An 18,435-nucleotide genomic window follows, 5' to 3' on the forward strand; every position below is an offset into this window, starting at 1 on the left:
ACTCCTGGGCTCAAGTGATCCTCCTACCTCTGCCTCCCAAAGTGCTGGGATTACAGACATGAGCCACTGCGACTGACCCAACTTGGTTATTTTTTTACAGTTAAAAAAATAAGAATTATAGGCATTGAGGTGCTCATATGGGTACACCCATGAATAGATACATCCATACCTGTAACGAGAGATATCAGTGTTTTATTGACTACCCTAAGCTTTTGGTTAGGGTAGGGGTTCTTGCGTTTTCCCAGGACTGAATTCTGATGAAAATATATCTGGAGTAATGATTTCTTCCATTTTGCATTTTCTGTCTGGACTCCAGGGTTTTAAGCCGAGCTCCGGCACTGTCCAGGAACTGAATTTCCGGAGCAGCAAGAACGTGTGGGGTTACTTCAGCGTGGCCGCTACTGGAGGCCTGCACGAGTTTGCGGATTCCCAGTTTGGGCACTGCTTCTCCTGGGGAGAGAACCGGGAAGAGGCCATTTCGTCAGTATCTCCTTCCTTCCTTCCTTCCTTTCCTTCCTTCCTTTCTTCCTTCCTTCCTTCTTCCTTCCCTCCCTCTCTCCCTTCTTCCCCTCTTCCTTCCCTCTCTTTCTCCTCCCTTCCTTCCTTCTTCCCTCCCTCTCAACCTTTCTCCTTTCTTCCTTCTTTCCTCCCCTCTTCTGCCCTCCCCTCCCCTTCCATCCCTTCCCCTCCCTTCCTTCCTCTCCTCCCTTCTCCTCCCTTTCCCTTCTTTCCTCCCTTCCTCCCTGTCTTCCTGCCTTCTTTCTTCCTCCCTTCCTCCCTCCTTCCTTCTTTTCCTGCCTTCTCTGCTTTCCTCCCCGTCCCTTTCTTCCTCCTTCTTTCCTTCCTTCCTTCTTTCCCTCCCTTCCCACTTCGTCCTTTTCCCAATTCCTTCCTTTAAGAAACGAAACAGTCCCCTGGGGCTTCAGATACAGTAGCATTTCAGGAGACCAAGAAAAGTAAATCACAGGGTAGGCCCCATTTTAAATACCCTGTGCTTGAAGTTCAAGATCAAAGCCTGCCCTTTTCCTTTATTGAAGATCCACAAAGTAAAATGAGTGCACCAAGGTCATTTGGTCTTGAGCCTGTAAGAGGTCTAGCTTGAAGGAGATCTAAAGATTGTTCTAGGAGACACCCAAAGTGTAAAAGGTGCTAAGTACTATAGTTGAAGAAAGGGGGAGGGAAACTCCTTTACATTTAAACCTTATCAGTAGTTCCCTAATTGGTTGTATTTCACACCAAAGACTAAATTTTAAGGAGTGTGTCCTGCTGTGAACCACCCACCACCTTGAGGCCTGTGACAGCAGCCCCATGTCCCCAGCTCAGCCAAGTCCTCCCATACTTGTGATAGTTTCTGCAGAGCTGAGAAGCCCACATTGACAGAGGGATCCCCAAATTCTGACACACCACATCTGACACTTCTCCTGACTTGACATGGGTATGGAAAGGTATAAAACTAGTTTACTTTGTGATTAAATGTTTTTGTGTGGGTAACTGCACTTTGGAGTGAAAAAATCCCAAAGGCCTTAGCATTAAAATCTGACCTGGGGCACTTAGCCACGAATTAAATTGAGTTGGGCAGTTTTGATGATCAGGTTTTCTTTGCCAGCTTAGAATAATTAATTTTAATCATGCTTTGTGAAAAATCGAGATCCTTGAAGTTTATGGAAGATTGCAGCAAAAAGGGCTTAATAGGAGGAGGCTGAAGACCGGTCAGCCAGCCCAGACCTGTGGCTTGTCACATGCTACGAGTGGACCAACCGCAACTTCAACAGAACTCATAGGCAGAAATTCCAGCTTTTCTTATTGCTGTTAGTGAGAATCCATTAGGGGGATCAACTGTCCTCATTTTCCTGGCACTGGTTTCTCAGGTTGAAGGACTTCTCAGTGCTAAAATGGGGACCGCCCCGAGGAAACTGGGACAAGTCACTCACCCGTGAGGCCAGCGGGTTAACTCTCAGACCCAGCTTCCAGACCCACAGCTGACTTTTCATGGCCTATGGATACCTTTGTTTGACCTCACTGGGTCTTCATTTTCTCACCCCCAAAGTGAGGTCATCAGTGTCCTTCCCCGTTACCTGCTGACAGCACACAGGATGCTGCAAGACAGGAAAGCTTACTCGGCCAGGCGCATTGGCTCACGCCTGTAATCCCAGCACTTTGGGAGGCCAAGGTGGGCAGATCACTTGAAGCCAGGAGTTCAAGACCAGCCTGGCCAACATGACGAAACCCCGTCTCTACTAAAAATACAGAAATTAGCCGGGCATCCTGGTGGCCATCTGTAATCCCAGCTACTCGGGAGGCTGAGGCAGGAGAATTGCTTCAACCTGGGAGGTGGAGGTTGCAGTGAGCTGAGATCGTGCCATTGCACTCCAGCCTGGGCAACAAGAGCGAAACTCCGTCTCAAAAAAAAAGTAAAAAAGAAAGAAAGCTTTCTCTCCCAGAAGAGGTGTTCAGATACCTCAGACACCTGCCCACACTCACCATGAATTCATAGGGCTCAGCTTCCCGAGTAGCTGGGACTACAGGCGCGTCCCACCACGCCCGGCTAGTTTTGTATTTTTAGTAGAGATGGGATTTCTCCATGTTGGTCAGGCTGGTCTCGAACTCCTGACCTCAGGTGATCCAACCGCCTCGGCCTCCCAAAGTGTTGGGATTACAGGCATGAGCCACTGCATCCGGCCTGAGGTTTAGCCATTTGAACTGGTGCTCTTGGAGATTTGGAGGCTGTGTGTTGGGGAGAGGCAGCCATGGGGCCCACCAGGCCCCTGAGCCAGGTGACAGTGCCGTCCATCTGTAGGTGCACCCCACACACACCAGGCAGAGCAGCTGTGTGGATGGTGAGAGGGTGGCACCAGCTCTGGGGACAGGAGATTTGAATAGGCTGAGGGAGAGACAGAGGCAGTGACTGATTTTCCCTTTGTTTTTTTCTTTTAAGAGATAGCGTCTCACTGTGTTGCCCAGGCTGGAGTGCAGTGGTGTGATCATAGCTCACTGCAGCCTCAAACTCCTGGGCTCAAGCGATCCTCCCCCTTCAGCCTCCTGACTGGCTGGGACTACAGTCACATACCACCACGCTTGACTGATTTAAAAAAATTTTTTGTAGAGATGAGGTCTCACTATGTTGCCCAGGCTGGTCTTGAACTCGTGGCCTCAAGCAATCCTCCCGCCTCAGACTCCCAAAGCAGTGGGATTACAGGCATGAACCACCATGCCTGGCCGGTTCTTTCTCTACTAATCATTAACTATTATAGTCAATAATTATAACAATAACTAATCACGTTCATTGTGGTTAACATTTATTGATCAATGATCATGTGCATTACATGGATTGTCTCATTTCAATTCTCCAGCACCCTCATGAAGTCAGGGCTATTTCTCCATTTTCCATATAAGGAAACTGAGGCCCAGAGTTCTCAAGTCACTTGGCCAAGATTAGCCAGGCAGTAAACCCTGGCGCTGATTTAATGCACTGGCTGTGTCAGTCAGAGCCCTCTCTTAACTCCTGTGCTTTTCTTTTCTTTTTTTTTGTTTTTTGGAGACAGAGTCTTGCTCTATCGCCTAGCCTGGAGTGCAGTGGTGTGATCTCAGCTCACTGCAACCTCTGCCTCCCAGATTCAAGTGATTCTCCTGCCTCAGCCTCCTGAGTAGCTGAGATTACAGGCGTCCTCCACCATGCTGAGCTAATTTTTGTATTTTTGGTAGAGATGGGGTTTCGCCATGTTGGCCAGGCTGGTCTTGAACTCCCGACCTCAAGTAATATGCCTACCTCAGCCTCCCAAAGTGCTGGGATTACAGGCATGAGCCACCATACCTGGCCACTCTTGTGCTTTTCTAGTTCTCTGAACCACATCATTGCAGCAACTCGGTTGATGTATGCATGAATTTGGAAAGTGATCCATGTGCCTTTCCCTTCAAGGAACATGGTGGTGGCTTTGAAGGAACTGTCCATCCGAGGCGACTTTAGGACTACCGTGGAATACCTCATTAACCTCCTGGAGACCGAGAGCTTCCAGAACAACGACATTGACACCGGGTGGTTGGACTACCTCATTGCTGAGAAAGTGCAGGTAGAGAGTGAGCTGCCTGTGTCCCTCCTCTGGATGGCCGAGACCTCGGCTTCCTGAGGATACTGAAGTGCATTCTCTCCTAGGCGGAGAAACCAGATATCATGCTTGGGGTGGTATGCGGGGCCTTGAACGTGGCCGATGCGAGGTTCAGAACGTGCATGACAGATTTCTTACACTCCCTGGAAAGGTAGGGGCTGTGGCAGTTCCCTTCTGCTTTTGTGATATGTATTAGCGGCTTAGGAGGCTGAATCTGTCTCCTTTATTTGTGTGGCCAATTAGTCACCAGGCAATTGGTGAGTCTCTCCTCTGGTCTTGCCTCTGGGAAATTCCTCTACGGATCAACCTAGGCCACCCTTGAAGAGGCCGTGGGTTAGGGAATGGGATTCTCGAGGCCAGGGTGGCAGTCAGTGTACAGGCTGTTGTGTACGGATCCATGCTGACTTGTGTAAGGTACATCATAATGGCCAGGAGTTCTGAGTTCAAGGAGGTGGATTTGGGAAGCAAAGCGGCTTAAAGGTCATCTCTACAAGTGGGTGCATTCCCAGACCCTCACTAGAATCAGAGGGTCATTATGAAATGGACCAGAATGGAAAGCAACCAGGCGATCTCTGTTAGGATAGGCTGGGGTTTCTCAGCCTCGGCACCATTAACATTTTGTGTGGGATCCTTTTTTGTTTGGGAGCCTGTCCTGTGCATCGTAGGATGTTAGCAGCATTCCTGGCCCCTACCCACTAAATGCCAGGAGCAGCCCTTCCCTCTGAGTCATGACAATCAAATATATCTCCAAACATTGCCCAGTGTCCCAGGGTTAGGAGCAGAATAATCATCCCCAGTTGAGAACTGCTGCAAGAGGCAAAGGAACTATCAAAAAGAAAATAAAAGGATAAACTTTTTTTTTTTTTTTTTTTTTTTGAGACAGAGTCTTGCTCTGTCATCCAGGCTGTCACCCAGGCTAGAGTGCAGTGGTATGATCACGGCTCACTGCAGCCTCAACTTCCTGGGCTCCAGTGATCTGCCCACCTCAGCCTCCCGAGTAGTTGGGACCACCGGTGCATGCCATCATGCCTGGACAATTTTTTAAAACTTTTTGTATAGATGGGGTCTCACTATGTTGCCCCCCAGGCTGGTCTCAAACTCATGGCCTCAAGCAATCCTCCTGCCTCAACTCTGAAAGTGCTGAGATTATAGGCGTGAGCCACTGCGCCCGGTGAGAAATGTTTTTAGTGCTTGGTTATGCTTTTGAATGGTAGTAGAATCACAGTCCCTACTCTGGTTTCTTTCATAAGCAGGAGGCAGGATCCCATATGTGAAATTTTTCTGAGAGACCGTTATGGACTTTGCTCCTGAAAAGCCTTTTAAAGATTTCAAATCTTTCAGCAAGTGCTGATTCCTTAAGTTCTGAGCAATATCAGGCTTCTCGGGGTGATTCAGGTTCTGTGCATGCCTTTTAATCACACTTAGCTTTTTTTTTTTTTGAGATACAGTCTCGCTCTGTCACCCGGGCTGGAGTGCGCGATGGTGCGATCTCAGCTCACTGCAACCTCCGCCTCCCGCGTTCAAGCAATTCTTGTGCCTCAGCCTCCCAAGTAGCTGGAATGACAGGCGCATGCCACTATGCCCGGCTAATTTTTGTATTTTTAGTAGAGATGGGGTTTTGCCATGTTGGCCAGGCTGGTCTCGAACTCTTGGCCTCAAGTGATGTGCCTGCCTTGGCCTCCCAAGGTGCAGGGATTACAGGCGTGAACCATTGCGCCCGGCCCAGGCTTAGCATTTTTAGTGCAGTCAGGTTTGCTGATGCAGAGAGCTGCATCACATTAGGGGCTGGGATTTCAACTTACGAATTTTGCGGGGACACAAACGTTTAGTCCATTGTACCTGGCTGCTGGTGGAGTCTCCGGGGCTGCCTCACCCAGAGTGAGAGCTGGAGACAGGAATCAGAAGGGAGACTCTAGCCTCAGAGGGCATTTAATTTTTTTAAATGCAAGGGGTGGCTGTGGAGTTCTCAGTCCCTCCCAAGGCTGACCACAACCCTGTCTTTTCTTTCAGGGGCCAGGTCCTCCCAGCGGATTCGCTACTGAACCTCGTAGATGTGGAATTAATTTACGGAGGTGTTAAGTATATTCTCAAGGTAAATGCCCCTGTGTCTCTCCAATGTCTCCAACACTCTGCAAGCTTCAGGGAGTTTCTTTCTTCCATGAACCACCTTGAAGTGGATTTGCTCATGCTTGGGTTTGAGCGCTTGTGTTCCTCGGGAATCCCCGTGTAGTCTGTGATCTTGACACCTAAACACTTTGGCTTTTAGAACATGTAGGGCTGTGCAGTCCGCAGAGGGCACAATGGAGAGTGGATAAGTTTCCTGTAGCTGCAGTAACAAGGTACCACAAACTGGTTTAAACCAACAAAAATTTATTCTGTCCCAGTTCTGGAGGCCAAGTCTAAAATCAAGGTGTTGGTGGGCGGTGGTCTCTCTGAAGGCGCTGGGGCAGGATCTGTTCCGAGTCTCCCCAGCTTCTGGTGCTGCTGGCAGTCCCGGGTGATTTTTGACTTGTGGATGCCTTGCCCCAGTCTCAGTCTCTGTTTTTTTTGTTTGTTTGTTTTTCAAACGGAGCCTCACTCTGTTGCCCAGGCTGGAGCACAGTGGTGCAATCTTGGCTCACTGCAACCTCCATCTCCCAGGTTCAAGCGATTCTCCTGCCTCAGCCTCCCGAGTAGCTGGGATTATAGGCATATGCCACCACGCCTGGCTAATTTTTGTATTTTTAGTAGAAATGGGATTTCACCATGTTGCCTAGGCTGGCTTGAACTCCTGAGCTCCAGTGATCTGCCTGCCTTGGCCTCCCAAAGTGCTGGAATTACAGGCATGAGCCACTCCCTGGCCTCTGCCTCTGTGTGTGTGTGTGTGTGTGCGTGTGTGTGTGTGTGTTCACATTATCTTCCATGACTGTGTCTTTGTGTCTCTTCTCTTGTAAGAACACCAGTCACATTGGATTTAGCACCCACCCTAATCCAGTATGATTTCATCTTAATTACATCTGCAGAGACCCCATTCCAAATAAGGTCACATTCCGAGGTTCCAGGAAGGCCATGAATTTTGGAGGATATTATTCAACCCCTATGGAATGTGAGCAGGGTCTTTGCTGAGACAGAATAGCGGGCCCGGGTCTGCTTCCAGGGGCTCTGAGGCTGGTTTTGTTCTCTGTCTCTGCACCACGTATGGATTTCTGGCGTCTTCCCTGGTTTGCTACTGGAGTCCCTGGGGCTTACTCCAGTTGCTCTCCTCTGTCAGAAGTGCCTAGTTGCCCTTCGTGGGCCATCCAAGGTCAATTCAACAGTGTCAGAAATGTCTCTGAGATGCACGGGTAGGGGGTGAGGCTTGGTGTCCTAGCCATGGTGTTCTGGGCCCAGGGTCCTTGTTGGGGTGAGCCGGCTGTGGCATCAGTACCCCGGGTTCCAGTGCAATGGCTGGAGGCTGTGTCCCCTGTAAGCCCAGGCCTGCCCAGTACTTCCCAGCCTCACATTGTCAGGAGGGAAAAGAGGACAGAGTTTGAGTCTGCTTATGAGACAGAATTTTTGTTTTCTTTAATTAGTACTTTCTATTTAATATTGATGAGCATGAGTAGAACTCACAACTTGGGAGATTTGGGGGCTTTAGTTCAACTAAACCTGTGTGTCATTAATCAGGGTGTGCTTTCACAATCATCCTCCTTTGCCCCTAATGCCTCTTGGCTACCTTTGGGGACCTGGCTGCCCCCAACTTGATTTTAAATGTCACATATGCACAATGTAGAAAATTTCAAAATTTCAAGCGAGCATAAAAAATCAGGAAAACAAATCCATCATGTGCTAATGCCTAGAGGTAATCCTGGTGAACATTTTAGCAAATCTTTGTTATATATTTTTTTCCTTTTGCATTAATTTACAAAGTTGAGATCATGGTGCAAATACAGTTTTACGGCTTTGATATGATCATGGCATAAAGTTTTCCATGTTATTAACAAGTTTTTTTAAACACGAGTCTAAACTCATGTCTGTGGCACTGTCTCCCTGAACTTTTAATAGTGATGGGAACGTTCCCTATCTTCTGTGTACAAGATGCTGCCCTTATGCGGTGACTGAGCACTTGAAAGTGGCCAGTGTGACTGAGGAACTGAATTTTACATTTTATTTAGTTTTGATCAATTTAAATAGCTGTTTGTTGTTAGGTGTCACCATATCAGACAGGACAGATCTAGAGTGTTCCATTGCAAGGTTGTTGGCTTGCTAATTTGGTTCTAATTTTTCTTGTTATTACAAATAATGCTGCAATACACATTCCTCTATTTCTTGCTACCTTGTGTCATAAACTTTGAATTTTATAGGTTGAAGGCCCTTTAGGGTGTGTGTTTTCTGAGAGAAAACTGAACTGAAGTACCAGATGGGACAGGCGCTCTTCCTGGAGGGAGATGTAGTGCTGGGGCCAGGGCTTGGCGGTGTCTCTCTCATGTGTCCCAAAGCTCTTGTGTGCTCCTGGGCAGAGCTGGGTCTGGGGAGCAGAGCCCTAGTCCATGTCCAGGTGTCTTAGTCCATTTGGGCTACTGTCATAAAATACCAAAGACTGAGGGGCTTCTAAACCACACACTGTATTTCTCACAATTCTCTGGGAAGGTCAATATCAAGATACTGGCAGATTTGGTATCTACTGAGGACCCACCTTACATTTCATAGACGCTGTCCTTTCGCTATGTCCTTAGATGTCAAAAACGGGCCACAGAGCTCTACAGGGGATCTTTTATAAGGGCACTAATTTATTTTACAAGGGCCCCACCTTCATGATCTCATCACCGCCCAAAAGCTCCACCTCCTAAAGCCATCACATTAGGGGTTGGGATTTCAACTTATGAATTTTGCGGGGACACAAACGTTTAGTCCATTGCACCTGGCTGCTGGTGGAGTCTCCGGGGCTGCCTCACCCAGAGTGAGAGCTGGAGACAGGAATCAGAAGGGAGACTCTAGCCCCAGAGGACATGCAGTTGCCAACACGGCTTGACAGGGACTATATCAGCGGCCATTAGCCTACCCATGGGGCAGGTGTGGCTCGCTACTCCAGGCCTCCCCCAGCCCCATCAATAGCTGCTCCCTTGGCAGGGATTGTGAGGGCTGGGTCCGAGAGACGGGAGTGTTCATCTTGGCCCTCTGTGGTGGACAACCAGCTCTTGTTTGTTGTTAGCGGAGCCAAACAGTGCTCTGGGAGCACATCCTGAACCCAGGCGGTGACAAGGGGCTTGTCCCCACAGGTGGCCCGGCAGTCTCTGACCATGTTTGTTCTCATCATGAATGGCTGCCACATCGAGATTGACGCCCACCGGCTGAATGATGGAGGGCTCCTGCTCTCCTACAATGGGAACAGCTACACCACCTACATGAAGGAAGAGGTTGACAGGTGCGTGGGGGTGCGAGTCCCACTGTGGGCTGGGCATGCACGGCTGTCTGTCCTAGGCATGGAAAACACAGCACTGGCCTGAGTGCAGGTCCAAGGGTCTTAGAGAAAGTGCCTCTCTGGTAAATTCTGGGGGCGTGCAGAGAACTTAATCTCTTGGTTGGACTTTTGTGCAACTGACAGATATTTAGGGAAGGATCCTAGGAGGCCCTTTTCTAGTAACCTGGTTGATGGGGATTCAGAGCTGAACGGGATGTGACTCCCAGCTCTGTGGCCTGCGAGGTGTGTGACAAGGTGCCTGCTGCCTGTGCATCTGAGCTCCAGCATCCACCCAGTTAGTGCGGCAGTGACCTACTAAGCTCCTCCGTACCAGGCGCTGTGCTGGGTGTTGGGATAGCATTCTGGGCGCGACTCGCGGAGCTTCCAGCCCGTTGGGGAAGATGACACACTGAACAAACAGATAGTGGCAGGAAAGGGCGTCATGTACCTGACGGGTAACACACAAGATGCCCTGGAATCTCTTAGCACAGGGGCTTGTGAGATAGTGAGATAGGCCCCAAAGATGCCCCGCCTCCAGTGTGTCTGATCACCCCGAGATCACTCAGTGAAACAGACCCCGGCCAAGGTGACGAAAGGGGAGGGGATGTCTGAAAAGCTCCAGTTAGAGAGTGGAGACTCTCTTCTCAATCCTCAATGTTTTGGAAGAAGGCAGACTAGGTTTATGCCAGAGTAATATTTTGTTATCTCTTTTTTTTTTTTTTTTTTTTTTTTTGAGAGAGGGTCTCGCTGTGTCACCCAGGATGGAGTGTAGTGGTGCCATCACGACTCACTGCAGCCTCAACTTCCCTGGGCTCCAAGATGATCCCCCCACCTCAGTCCCCCAATTTGCTGGGACTACGGGCACGTGCCACCACGCCTGGCTAATTTTTGTATTTTTTGTAGAGACGGGGTTTTGCCATGTTGCCCAGGCTGGTCTTGAACTTCTGGACTCAAGCAGTTGGCCAGCCTTGGCCTCCCAAAGTGCTGGGATTGCAGGCATGAGCCACAGCACCCTGCCTGTTATCTCTTTTTTAACTCATGTTCTATCTGCCAAGAATGTTCAGGATTACTATAGGTTCCACTCTCCCCAGTTCAAAGGTTAAGACTTTGAGTCAGTAAATATTTGTTGAATCATATCCACTGATTGATTTTTCTGTGTCAGGCCCTGTTGGAAGTATGTCAGTAAAAGGAACCAGTTTTCAGCCAAAAAAGGGTCACATTCTTTTTATTATTTTATTTTATTTTAAAGACTGGTTCTTACTCTGTTGCCCAGCCTGTGCAAGAGTGAGACCCTGATCGCTTGAGTCCAGAAGTTTGAGACTAGCCTGGGCAACATGGCAAAACCCCATCTCTATAAAATACAATGATTAGCCAAGTGTGGTGGCATGTGCCTGTAGTCCCAGCAATTTAGAGGGTTGTGATGGGAGGATCACCTGACCCCAGGGAGGTCGAGGCTTCAGTGAACCATGATTGTGCCACTGCACTCCAGCCTGGGTGACAGAGTAATTATAGCTCACAATAGCCTCGAACTCCTGGGCTCAAAGGATTCTCCTGCCTCAGCCTCCTGAGTAGCTGGGACTACTGGCATGTGCTACCACGCCCAGCTATTTTTTTTTATTATTTTTTGTAGAGATGGGGGTCTCACTGTGTTGCCCAAGCTTGTCTTGAACTCCTGGCCTCAAGCGATCCTCCCACCTCAGCCTCCCAAAGAAAGCATCACAGCCTTGGCCGGGCACTGTGGCTCACGCCTGTAATCCCAGCACTTTGGGAGGCTGAGGCGGGCGGATCACGAGGTCAGGAAATCGAGACCATCCTGGCTAACACGGTGAAACCCTGTCTTTACTAAAAATACAAAAAAAAAATTAGCTGGGCATGGTGGCGGGCACCTGTAGTCCCAGCTGCGCCGGAGGCTGAGGCAGGAGAATGGCGTGAACCCAGGAGGCGGAGCTTGCAGTGAGCCGAGATCGCCCCACTGCACTCCAGCCTGGGCGACAGAGCGAGACTCTGTCTCAAAAAAAAAAAAAAAAAAAAAAAAAAAATGAAAGCATCACGGCCTTTTTGTTCACCTACCCCACTCTGAATGTCTCTGAGATAACTATCAGCTGCCACCCTTTGGGAATGTAGAGGGTACATTCCCCCTTTAGGAAAGGGAAATGGTATTGAAAGCTGGACTAGGGCTTGTTGAGTTGGTGGTCCTCATCAGTCTCCCTACCCCACTCCTCCTCTCTCCCAGTTACCGAATTACCATCGGCAATAAGACGTGTGTGTTTGAGAAGGAGAACGATCCTACGGTCCTGAGATCCCCCTCAGCTGGGAAGCTGACACAGTACACAGTGGAGGATGGGGGCCACGTTGAGGCTGGGAGCAGCTACGCTGAGATGGAGGTGACTGCAGAGCCGGCCGTGGGGAATCCTGAACCCTCAAACTCCCACTCCTCTGGCTTTGTCCCATGTCTGAACAAACAGGCCTACCTCTCCCCATGGCCACTGTCTGCAAATTTCTAAGGGAATCAGTCTGTGGATTTCAGCCAAATCCCCTGAAGTATTCAAAGAAAAAAACTTCAGGCAGGGTGTGGTGGCTCACACCTGTAATCCCAGCACTTTGGGAGGCCGAGGTGGGCGGATCACGAGATCAGGAGATCAAGACCATCCTGGCTAACATGGTGAAACCCCGTCTCTACTAAAAATACAAAAAATTAGCCGGGCATGGTGGCAGGCGCCTGTAGTCCCAGCTCCTCGGGAGGCTGAGGCAGGAGGATGGCATGAACCCGGGAGGCGGAGCTTGCAGTGAGCTGAGATGGTGCCACTGCACTCCAGCCTGAGTGACAGAGAAAGACTCCGTCTCAAAAAAAAAAAAAAACTTCAAAAAATGCACATCTCCCCAGGAATGAGTAAGAAGGTTAATGACAGAGAAACTGGGTACAGAGAATATGGGAACTCTCTGTACTATTTACATAACTGTTCTGTAAACTGTTGTGTAAATCAGTTTCCTTGATTTCTTTTTTTTTTTTTTGAGACAGTCTCAGTCTGTCACCCAGGCTGGAGTATAGTGGCGTGATCTTGTCTCACTGCAAACTCCGCCTCCCAGGCTCAAGTGATCCTCCCACCTCAGCCTTCCAAGTAGTTGGGATTACAGGCACGCACCAACATGCCTGGCTTAATTTTTTGTATTTTTGGTAGTGACAGGGTTTCGTCATGTTGCCCAAGCTGGTCAAATACCTGAGCTCAGGTGATCCACCTGCTTTGGCCTCTGAAAGTGCTGGGATTGCAGGCATGAGCCACTGCACACAGCCAAGAATTGATTGATAATAACAATTATTGTCAATCAATGATTAAATATTAAATATTGACCCCAGCAATAACTGAAAGGTGTTAAGCCAACACTTGCAAAGCCGTAACCATGTGGCAGGTGCTGTTCTAAGCATTTTACTGATCTTTATTTTTTAACCTTCCCAGCAAATGTATGAGATGGACACAAATGTGATCCCCATTTTATAAAAAAGCTGGGCCCAGGCAGGCTAAGAAACTCTCTGGAGGTCACACAAAGCCAGGATTCAAACCCGGAAAATAACAACAATAATAGCAATGAAAATACATCAATAATAGTAGCTACTGCATATTGACCTGATGCATGGCAGGATCTGCATCTCATTTAATCCTCTAAGAGCCCTGAGAGGTGAAACTGTCATTATTCCTCATTTTACACTTGGGGAAACTGAGGCTCAAGGAGGGGAGCCACTTCTGAAGATCACAGAGGTATTGGTGGGGGGTAGGTCCTGGGATTCTAGTCCAGGCCTGGCTGACTTGGGTGCCCAAGCTGTGAACTGCCAAGCAAGAGAGATAGCACAGTCCTGGCTCTGCAGGCGACCCCATGGTGACAAAGCTCATGCCATGCACGTATCCAGACATTTGGGAAAATTAAAAGGGCTGATGAGCAGATTCTTCATTTCACAGAGTGTTCCCTGAGGGTTTTCTAAGTGCCTTTAATAAAACAAACCATTCACAAAATGTTTGATTTATGCAGTATGTTTTAGGAACGTGTATATGAACCACTCTATGTAATATGATTTAGCACTATTTCTAAGAGAAGACTCCCCCTTTGGAAATAAACGTCAGTTTCCATATCTGTAAAATGGGCATCATAAACACCTCCTTGGCTGGCTTTGCAGATTGAATGGCACTTGCCTGGCACTTAGCAGGCTTCCAGTAAAGGTCACTTTTCCTTGTCCCTTCTGCCTGAACACAACCCAGGGAGTCATTCTGTTTAAATGGCATGTCCCTGCTCCGGCATCACTAGTTTTGGGTGGCTCTGGGTATCAGTCCTGGTGGGCTCTGTACTATTTCTTCTTTTTATGAAATAGGTGATGAAGATGATCATGACCCTGAACGTGCAGGAAAGTGGCCGGGTGAAGTACATCAAGCGTCCAGGTGCTGTGCTGGAAGCAGGCTGCGTGGTGGCCAGGCTGGAGCTTGATGACCCTTCTAAAGTCCACCCGGTATGTGGCTCCACAGCCCAAGTGCTCTGGCTGATGCAGGTACACTGATGGCCTCCACTGGTTCAGTGAGACAGGTGGACTCAAGGCTGGTAGCTCTTCTCCTGCCTCTACCTGCAGACAGAGCTCGTCGCAGCAGCCACCGTGATGGTGCAGAAACACAAGGAAGCCGCGCCCTGCTTTGCTCAGATCCCTCTCCTGTGGCTCTCCATCCTGCTTAGAGTAAAACCCAATTTCTGCCAGTGACCTGCAAGACCCCAAATGAGCTAGCTGTTCCCTGCTTTCTTCTCTGCCTTTCTCCTCTGTCCCTCTCCCCATCACTTACTTGAATACACTGGACCCCTCCCTCCTGGCGGCTGTCCTCTCTGCCATAGAAGGACCTACCCCAGACTTTGCAGGGATAACTCTCAACTCCTGGGAGCTTTGATTCCAATGTCTTCCCCTCAATGAGGGCGTTCTTGACCATTGACCACCTTTTCTTTTTAATAGACTTAATTTTTAGTATAGTTTTAGATGTACAGAACAGTTATGTAAGTAGTACAGAGTTCCCATATTCTCTGTAGCCAGTTTCCCTGTCATTCATTTAATTATTATTCAATTAATTGTTAGTATTATTATTATTATTCATTTTTTTTTTGAGACAGACTCTCGCTCTGTCGCCCAGGCTGGAGTGCAGTGGCGTGATCTCGGCTCACTGCAACCTCTGCCTCCCTGGTTCAAGTGATTCTCCTGCCTCAGCCTCCTGAGTAGCTGGGGATTATAGGTGTGTACCACCATACCAGCTAATTTTTGTATTTTTAGTAGAGACAGGGTTTCACCATGTTGGCCATGCTGGTCTTAAACTCCTGACCTCAGGTGATCCACCCTCCTCAGCCTCCCAAAGTGATGGGATTACAGGTGTGAGCCACTGCACGTGGCCTCAATTAATTACTATTGTTATCAATTTACTGTTATTAATTTAACTATTACTGCACGAGCACGGTCCATTTGTCATATTTAATGAACCAATATCGATATATTAGGTATTATTGTTTAAGAATAAAATTAACTTTAAAATTTAACTATTATTACAATAATATGGTCCATTTGTCACATTTAATGAACCAATATTGGTACATTATTGTTCACTCAGATTTCTTTAGTTCATTTTTTAAAAATTGTGGTTAAATACACATAAAATTTACCATCTTAGCCATTTTTAAATGTTCTCTTGAGCAGTATTAAATCCATTCACATTGTTGCACAACCATCACCATCATCCATCTCCAGCACTTGCAAAACTGAAACTTGACACTCGTTAAATAGTAACTCCCAAGTCCTTCCTCCCTCCATCCCCTGGCAACCACTATTCTGCTTTCTGTCTATCGATTCAACTCCTCTAGGTGCCTCATATAGGTGGAATCTATATAGTATCTGGCCTTTTGTGACTAGCTTATTTCATTTAGCATAATGTCTCCAAGTTTCATCCATCTTATAGCATGTGGCAGAATTTCCCTGTTTTTTTAAGGCTGCATAATATTCCCTTGTAGGGGTAAATCACGTTTTGTTTATCCACTCATCCACTGATGGACACTTGGATTGTTTCTACCTTTTGGCTACTGTGAATAAGGCAGCTATGAACATGAGTGTACGATTTTCTTAGTTTTTACCTATTGTCCAGGATCCTATCCAGGTTAGCACATTGCATATAGTTGTCATGTCTCTTTCAACCGCCCTTTAAAAAATTGTGCTCACCTCTACCCATGCGCAAACACACACCGCACCTCACAGAGATGATCTCACTGATTGTCTTGTTGCTTTATTATTTGGCCTCCAGGAGACTGGAAACACCATGAGAACAGGGCTTTTTGTCTTTCTTGCTTGCTGCTGGGGCCCCAGTGCCAAAAATAGGGCCTGGTACATCAGAGGTGCTCTGTAAATATTGGTTGTTGGATGAACGTATAGTAGTGCAGGTGCCGGGGGCGTCACCCTGTCCTCAGGACCACTAGGAGGTGCACCAGGGTGTCTGTCATGTGACCCTGAGCTCAGGCTCTTGGGGGCACCTCCAATTTAGATTCCTCTTAATTTTCAAGCCCTGTCATTACCGATGAGTCCCTGAGGTCAAGGACTACTTTCGACGTTCACTGTTGTGATCCTGGGGCTTAGTACAGTGCTCACAGCATAGTGGGTGCTCAGAAATAACAAGTCTTGATGAATGAATGAATGTTTACACCCTCCTAAGCAAGACTCTAATTAGTACATCTGTCCAGTAAAACAAAATTTAAAAATATCACATTGTCTCTTTTCTCCAGAGTATTCTATTAATTGTATTTGTTTTCTTTTTTAAAAAATTATAATTATTATTGGTACATAATAGGTGTATATGTTTATGGGGTACATGTGATCTTTTGATATAGGCATACCGTCTAATAATTAAATCAGGGTGATTGGGGTATCTATCACCTCAAGCGTTTATCATTTCTTTGCGCTAGGAACATTCCAATTTTATTCTTTTGGTTAGTTTAAAATATACAGTCAATTGTCTGTAGAGTCACCCTGTTGTGCTATCAATACTAGATCTTTTTTTTTTTTTTTTTTTTGAGATGGAGTTTTGCTCTTGTCGCCCAGGCTGGAGTGCAGTGGCGTGATCTCAGCTCACTGCAACCTCTACCTCCAGGGTTCAAGCAATTCTCGTGCCTCAGCCTCCCGAGTAGCTGGGACTTCAGGCGCCTGCTATTATGCCCGCCTAATTTTTGTATTTTTAGTAGAGATGGGGTTTCACCATGTTGGCCAGGCTGATCTCGAACTCCTGACCTCAGGTGATCTGCCCGCCTCAGCCTCCCAAAGTGCTGGGATTACAGGTGTGAGCCACCACATCCAGCCTCAATACTAGATCTTATTCATTCTATCTAACTGGATTTTTGTACCTGTTAACCATCCCCACTCCCACCAGCCCCACTACCCTTCCCAGACCCTGGCAGCCATCACTCTACATTCTATTTCCATGAGTTTATTTGTTTTAATTTTCAGCTCCCACATATGAGTGAGAACATGCTAAATTTGTCTTTCTGTGCCCAGCTTATTTCACTTAATGTAATATCCTCCAGTTCCATCCATGTTGCTGCAAATGACTGTTTTACAATTCTTTTCATTAGTCTCTGTCTCTCTTTTTTTGAGATAGAGTCTCACTCTGTCACCCAGGCTGGTGTGCAGTGGCACAATCTCGGCTCACTGCAACCTCCACTTCCTGGGTTCAAGCAATTCTCCTGCCTCAGACTCCCGGGTAGCAAGTAGCTGGGACCACAGGTTTGTGTGACCATGCCTGACTAATTTTTGTATTTTTACTAGTGATGGGGTTTCACTAGGTTGGCCAGGCTGATCTTGAACTCCTGGCCTCAAGCGATCCGTCCACCTTTGCCTCCCAAAGTGCTGGGATTACAAGGGTGAGCCACTGTGCCTGGCATCATTAGTCTCTTTAGGGAGTTCCCAAAGCTAGGAATAGACTGGGCCTTTTTGGATCAGTGGGCAGGTCTGGGTACCTGCACTGTGATTCCTTTCAGCACACATTTCCTGTGCTGGGTTAATGACGCAGGGCCTGCCCACCCATTCCCTGCAGCCTCACATAAATGCTTGTGAGACAGACTGGAAGATCAAGTAATTTTACTTGGTGAGTGTAGTTAGAAGACTGCCCTTGGCCCTGGGCTGTGGGGGCCCACATGGAGAAGCCATGATCAGCTTGTGTAGGGGAAAACCCTCAAGTCAGCTTTTTTTTTTTTTTTTTGAGACAGAATTTCACTCCATTACCCAGGCTGGAGTGCAATGGCAGAATTTTGGCTCACTGCAACCTCCGCCTCCCAGGTTCAACTAATTCTCCTGCCTCAGCCTCTGGAGTAGCTCAGATTACAGGCACGCGCCACCATGACTGGCTAATTTTTTTGTGTATTTTTAGTAGAGATGGGGTTTCACCATGTTGGCCAGGCTGGTCTCGAACTCTTGACCTCAGTTCATCCTCCCGCCTCGGACTCCCAAAGTGCTGGGGTTATGGGCATGAGCCACCGTGCCTGGCCAAGTCACCTCTTAAAAGGGGAGAAGAGCCTGCAGGGCTAGGGGTGGGGATGGGTGTGGGTGGAGGGGTAGAGGGTGCGCAGGAAACGGAGTGTTCTCTGCTGGGAGAACAGCACATCCCAGCACCGTGCATCATGCACAGTAGGTATTTGTAGAGTGAACGAGTAGATGAATGAGCACATTTAGTCTGTGTTGCCCTCTGGGAGCTTTTTATTTTTCCATGTGTTTACCTAAGACTGAATTTTTATGATTTACAAAAATCAGGAGCATTTGTATGAGATGTTCATAAATTTTCATCCTACTGTAAGGTGTTTAACTTTGGGATTCAATAGAGAATGAAAATAAATAGAGAACATAAGGAGATTTGTTGATTATAA

The 18,435-nt window shown here is 47.7% G+C and overlaps 1 protein-coding gene across 4 annotated transcripts in view; it reads left to right on the forward strand.

The window, feature by feature from the left end:
* The window catches only part of ACACB (acetyl-CoA carboxylase beta), a 155,637-nt gene that overhangs the window by 75,677 nt on the left and 61,525 nt on the right, over positions 1 to 18,435 (forward strand). For all 4 annotated transcript variants that reach the window (XM_054445373.1, XM_054445372.2, XM_054445374.2 and 1 more), the window contains 7 exons: positions 317 to 480; positions 3,917 to 4,067; positions 4,151 to 4,254; positions 6,114 to 6,195; positions 9,341 to 9,486; positions 11,756 to 11,906; positions 13,883 to 14,017. In XM_054445373.1, the coding sequence (XP_054301348.1) occupies positions 317 to 480; positions 3,917 to 4,067; positions 4,151 to 4,254; positions 6,114 to 6,195; positions 9,341 to 9,486; positions 11,756 to 11,906; positions 13,883 to 14,017 (933 nt within the window). The remainder of the gene's footprint in view (positions 1 to 316; positions 481 to 3,916; positions 4,068 to 4,150; positions 4,255 to 6,113; positions 6,196 to 9,340; positions 9,487 to 11,755; positions 11,907 to 13,882; positions 14,018 to 18,435) is intronic.

This window comes from Pongo pygmaeus, chromosome 10 (genome assembly GCF_028885625.2).
Source record: "Pongo pygmaeus isolate AG05252 chromosome 10, NHGRI_mPonPyg2-v2.0_pri, whole genome shotgun sequence".
Classification (NCBI taxonomy): Eukaryota; Metazoa; Chordata; class Mammalia; order Primates; family Hominidae; genus Pongo; species Pongo pygmaeus.